Below are 6274 nucleotides of genomic sequence, written 5' to 3'. Positions count from 1 at the left end.
TAAAGTTTTACGGGAAAATAGATAGAGGGGTATTCGTTAATGGCTTTAAAACTTCATTAACTAATCTCTGTATGAGCTTGTATTTATTAAAACCTTCTCAAGATTAGTGTCAACCAAGTATCCCAACGATTAAGATATATTTACAACTTAAGATACAGGCTGAGACGCTATCGAAATTGAAAATTTGGAAGACATATCTTAAGATAAATATTATAGTGTTCTTATAGTGTTGCTCCATTCAGTAAAATTATTACACACCTCATGTTTGAATGTTTCTGCTTGATCAAAGTTGTTCTTATCTTGATGCCAAGGCTCCTTTTTAGCCTGGATCAGTGCTAGCAAGATTCTGTAGGTCTCTACTGCCTGCTTCGGTTTCTCCTGCGCAATTTGGAGTACTGCTTTCAATCTCAGAAGTTCTAACTGGTCAATCTTTTCAGTATCTTCTAACGCAAAATCAACTATTGTTTCTGAATCCTTAAACCGCTGTTGTGCAGATACTATGAGCGCTAACAGTTGCCAACCTCTTTTCGAGCTACCAACAGTCATATCTGAGTACATCATTATATTGTCGAAAGCTGCATCAAGATTCCTTTGAATTGCATTTTCAAGTCCAAGGTTGAATATCACTTCAGGATCATCATTTTGACTTAGAGCAGCCTCATTTAGAAAGTTCAAAGACTCTCTTTGAAATATAGTTCTTTCAGAATCCAGCACAGATCTTCTAGCCGCAGTGCCGGAGCAAACACCCAGAAATTTTTTGCCCTGACCCAAAAAATGCTTATTTTGAAGCCTTGCTAGATCGATAGCTTCGCGGGAAAACTTAATGCCTTCAAGAGCATGGTTTGGATACCGGGAATACAGTTTAGCACCAAACAAAAATGAAGGGAAATGGGGTCTGCAATTTGCTTCAGAACTACCACAAGACTTCCTCAATAAGTTCAAGGCCACTTCATCCTGACCAGCTGCACTGTAACAAAGAGCAAGAAAGTACCATCTCTCGGCTCGATCATAGATACCAGGAAGGATCTGCTCCACATAATCAGCCAATGATTCAAACATTCCGGTAACAGAAAGTGCGAATGTAAGATGATCTGCTGTTTCACTGTCCCATTGTATTTCCTGAACCACCATCTTTGCCATCAGTACTAATAGCAAAAGTATTGCTTCTTCGATGTTACTCTTTGGTGTCACTGGAGACCTCGCTTGTAATTGCGGCGGCAGGTCTACTTCAGCACCACAATAGAGTAGTGTGGTGGCCAAATCTTTTTGCATACTGGCCAACTTTCCTGGCTCCATATTCCACGGCTTGATCAAAGCACGGCGATAAGCCGTGACAGCTTCGTCTAAATTACCTGCCTTGATCCATAGAGTTGGAAGCAGTTCAATTGCTCTGTGGAACATGTCTTGCAACTTACACTCTTCGGCGATGCCATCTGGCATTCCATTAGAAAGAGCAGACTCAACCGTATCCAGAATTATGCTGCACGTGTTTGCAGCCTCTGGTGAATAACAAAGTAGCAGTAGTGTTAAAATTTGATACCTGTAACTGCCAAAACACTCATGCATAATGAATTGCATTTTGGAACTCGTAATTTATCTATGCTAATTTGTAGAACTGGATTATAATTGTTTAAACTATAAGTATCTGATTGAAAATATTTGTACATAATCAAAAGCTCTAAGATATGATTATGAGTGTTGTAAACGGTACCGGTGTATCGCCCGAGTTCCTCTAAGGACTTGGATTTAAGCAAGATTGCCTCAACAAGAAGGCTTACTGAATGCATTGACATCACATTAGGGACCACATTATCAGCTCTAGAACGTTGTTTTTTTGGCCTAGTTCTTTCAGCAATGGCTCTTATCATCCTTGGTGTCAAGGCCTTGATTTCAATGCCCTGAAAAACTTGAAGGGCAGCATCAAAGTTCCCTCTTTGATATTCAAGCCTCCCCAGCAAAGCCCGAGCTTCCTGAAATTCATCGAAAAACAATGACAACAACAACAACAAAAGCAAACAACTGAGCGTTGTCACATTAAACAGGGTTGGCTACATGAATCAGACAATACCGACTCCACTAAGTTAATATTATTAAGGGAAGATTCTCACTTTTCCAGAGTGATTTTTTTTTAAAGGTTATTTTCTCAACTATATAAGTTTCATCACTTAATTAGGAATTTGGTACCTCACTTAACTTTCTAATTCACCAAATAATTTCAGAGAGAAAGAAAGACATTAATGATTCATACCTCATAGTTCAAAGAAAGAGCTTCTTTAAGAGTTGATTCAGCTTCTTCAACTTGGTTCTGATCAAATTTAGAATCCCAATCACCCCCAGTCCTTGATGAAGAAAGTCCACTGGCAGAGAAATCTCTTGTTGCCAGTGACTCCGGTGACTGCGGCGGCGCCTCCTCGAATTTGAATTGCTCCCCTGAGCAAGCACACAACATCTTCCTTCCAAAAAGAAACTAAAATGATAGAAAAAAGAAAGTGCAGATGTTCTGCTTGATATTGGACTTCACAGAAACCAGTTTCAGTTCCAGAGAAAGCACTCCAAAACCTTCAAATCAACACAATTCACCACAATTATTGCAAATTTTTCAATACAAAACTAAATTAGCATAATGAAGAATGCCACAAATTATAGTACACAATGAGCAAAACCACACATGACGCAAAGAACGATGGGTACCTTCTTCGTGTATGTAAGCATAATAAAACCAAAACCCCAACAAAAATTCATTGGAAAAAAACAAACAAACCAAGTTCCATTAATGGAAGAAAAAGGGAAGGTGAAAAGATGGAGGGACAAAGATATGACAGATACTCTTCAAAGGCAATGATGAATGTCATGAGAAAAGGTGTTTCCAGATATAACATGAAAGAACATGAAATTGCATGTGGATGAGGGTGATGAAAAAAGGCTAGACAAGCAGTAATGAACAACATAGCTTTGAACTTACCATAGCTCAGATTCCAAAGACTTTAAACTTTCTTTTCAGAAGTGTAAGTGTAACTGTGTAAGTGTTCTACTACTACTGCAGCTACTAGTTTTAACCCATGAAAGCTACTCTTCTATTTTTGAACTTTGTGCTTGTTTTTCTAATGTTGGTACATTTTAAAAATGGAAAATTAGTTCTTAGACCTTATTGGTTCATAAGATCCAGCACCTTGAAAAAAGTAAGTTGGAAACTTTGGCCTTAATAATGAGGAGATCCAAGTAGACAACAAAAAATTAGTATATGAAAATTGGTATCTGAGATCTGACACTAATAATTTTGGATTTAAAAATTGGTTTAGTTTCTCTACTCTCTTTTGGGTTGCAGAATGTTTGGTGATGGAATATGTTAATATGAGTGACAAATGTCATGTGGTGTAGTGTGTCATGAAAGATGTTGGTAGATTCTTTTGAGTTGGATTCAAGTTTAAACAAAGTTGTTCTTTTTCTTTGTCTTGATCTGTTGTATTCATTGGAGTAGTGATGTTTTTGCATTACAAATTTAAGAATTTTTATAAAAAAATTACAAAACAGGATTTAGAGTGGAAATTAAAGGTTAATCACTCTAAAAATAATTACAAATTGAACCCCGTTATTTTGTTTTTGGGAGAATTTGTAATTATACATTTGTCCCTTTATATTTTCTAGTTTTACAAAATTTCTCCTTCCCTTTTAACCATCCTTTCGAAGAGAATTGCCATTGATGTTTTCCATCTCACCCCCAGCAGCTACTGCCGCCACCTACACTCATCACCGTCACCGCTCCTTCTACCGCCGCCGCACCACACTTTCAAGTCCAAAAATTAACAGACCAAACGTCTAGAAACATTCAGAAACTGTGCATAGATTCTCAAATTTATTGTGGAATCCTACCAGAGTAAAAGCATCCAAAGTCACACAAAATGTTCATAGAATAGGCAATAAAGTAAAATAAAATAAAAATAAAATGAAACCTTAAAGGAAGTGGAACACCGTCGACGACGAAACACAACGAAGTGGTGGATCCGAAATCGGCGGCGGAAGCGAAAGCGTGTTGCGACGGAGAAGCAGCGGCTCGGAGTTTAGACGAAGGAAGCGTGGTGCGGTGGTAGCGGCGGTAGTAGCGGCGGTGATGATGTTGAGTGCAGGAGAAACCCTAGCAGTGACTCTCTTCTATTCCGTAATACGTTAAAAGGGGAGGGGAAAATGTGAAAAATAAAAAATAGAGTGACAAATATTTAATTATCAATTCTTCCAAAAATGAAAAAACGGGGTACAATTTATAATTATTTTGAGTGATTTATTTATTTTTAGAAAGTGTCTTTGTTTGAACAGTGTGTGAAACTGAAAGCTAAAAACTTTCATTTTTTATGAAGCTAGATTTTGTCACATGGAATGGAATTTATCTATAAATATTAAATAAAGTGAAATTTCATCATTTCAATTTTAAATATCTCTCCAAAAGAAATTTGTTAGTTGTGAAATGTTTTCATCTAAAATTATTTGAATTCATGATAATAATTCAAAAGTAATACAATATTTAGATGCTATTATATGTATGGGTATACAATAAAAAATAGTTATTTTAAGGTAAATGATACAATTCAATCGTAGTGCCAAAATTAAAATAATATCAAATTAAATAGACATAGAATTAATGAAATATATTTTGATATATATTGATGTATAATATCTTAAATATATCCTAACAAGAATATAATTCATATTTTGGTAAAATTCTAAATTAATACATAATAAAATACAAGGTAAAAATTTAAGTGAAGTCGACTTCACGTGAAGTTGATACCTGAGAGCCATTAAATGATTTGATTGATGTGATTAAATTTTCATCTAACAGCTATCAGATATCAACTTTATGTGAAGTCGACTGCACCTGAGTTTCCACCAAATACAAAATCAAATTTTACAAAGATAATTAATTAGTTACTCATATTTTTGTTAAAAATAAAAATCAAAATCTAAAGAACAAAGAAATGGATGTGTGTATCCTGTAGTGTGGTGTTAGAAAAAAGAATGGAGAAAGGGAAGAACAGAAGAGGAAGGAAGAGACCTGACTTCATCAACAACTTGTCTCCATTAATTTTTGTCCCCTTAAATGTTGCTTACTTTTTCTAGCTTTTGTCAGAAGCACTGACTTTACTACCAACTTAATCAAATCTTATCCCTTTTCCTTATAGTTGTTGAATAGTACTATCATTAGTAATTATTATAGCAGAAAAACTTCGCCTGTATTTGTTAAGATTTAATAAAAAAAAAAAAATTCTTAGACATTGATTAAGAAATAACAAACAAATTTGTAATAGGTTTAGTTAATATGGCTAAAATTACTATTAATAGAAAAATTTTAAATTTTTTATTTTAATAAATTCATTTACAAGAGTACTTTAATCAGTAATCATGACTGGATATTATAAAGAAGACAAAAAATAAATACTAACACAAATTAAGCTTAGCAAAGTTTGTATTTATGATCCCCTGATCCTTACATTTTTTTTTGTCAAAAAAGTCACGAATTAAATAGGTGGTAAATCTTACTTTTTGAATATGGACTCAGTAATCCATATTTTAAACGAGATTAGCGGATATGATTATGACAAACCTCTCTAGTTTAGCTATAAAGTATAATAAATTAAAATTCGCACTCTTTGTGATCAACCGAAAGATAGTAACTTTTGAATTATTACTATTATTTTTTTATTTATTTGCACAATACATAATTGGTAAATTATAGAGTACAGATTTAAATATACAGATATTTCATTTGAGTCACAAAATTATTGACGCGTGTTGTGTCTGCTAGAGGAATGACATAAGAAAGAGAAAATGTTAATTAAATTTTTTGCAATGTATATAACAGATTTGTTATTTTATTAAGGTAGAAATAAGAGACAATTACACTAGATAAATAACAGAATTGTACTACCACCGTTTGTTGACCTTTCTTTAGTTTATACTTTATACTTTATATTTTTTTTTCAAGTTGAATTTGAATTTTAATATCATACCCATAGGCAATAGCTATTATTTTTAGTAAGAAAATTTATAACTAATTTAAACTATGATGAAAATACACTAAGGCACTCAATTTTTATAATATTAATGGAAAATATTTATTTTGAATATTCAATATTACAGATAAAAAAATATAAACAACAAAAATAGTCAACTATTAAAATGCTACAATTAAAATATAGTTTAAAAGTTCGTGTATAAATTGAGTGCATTGTACCTGAAATATAATTATAATAAAATTTCTAGCACTATATCCATTATCCAG

General features: G+C 33.5%; 1 protein-coding gene across 3 annotated transcripts in view; it reads right to left on the bottom strand.

The window, feature by feature from the left end:
* Positions 1-4216, bottom strand: part of LOC107605623 (protein NPGR1) — a 6649-nt gene extending 2433 nt beyond the window's left edge. The window contains exons 1-5 of one of the 3 annotated variants that reach the window (XM_021105311.1): positions 3951-4216; positions 2963-3866; positions 2249-2559; positions 1712-1970; positions 259-1499 (exon numbers count right to left, since the gene is read on the bottom strand). In XM_021105311.1, coding sequence (XP_020960970.1) covers positions 259-1499; positions 1712-1970; positions 2249-2449 — 1701 coding nt within the window. In that variant the 5' untranslated portion in view covers positions 2450-2559; positions 2963-3866; positions 3951-4216. The other 2 variants (XM_016307561.2, XM_016307559.2) reach the window with 2 other exon arrangements.

This window comes from Arachis ipaensis, chromosome B06, assembly GCF_000816755.2.
Source record: "Arachis ipaensis cultivar K30076 chromosome B06, Araip1.1, whole genome shotgun sequence".
NCBI lineage: Eukaryota > Viridiplantae > Streptophyta > Magnoliopsida > Fabales > Fabaceae > Arachis > Arachis ipaensis.
This window is presented reverse-complemented; position numbering and strand designations above follow the sequence as displayed.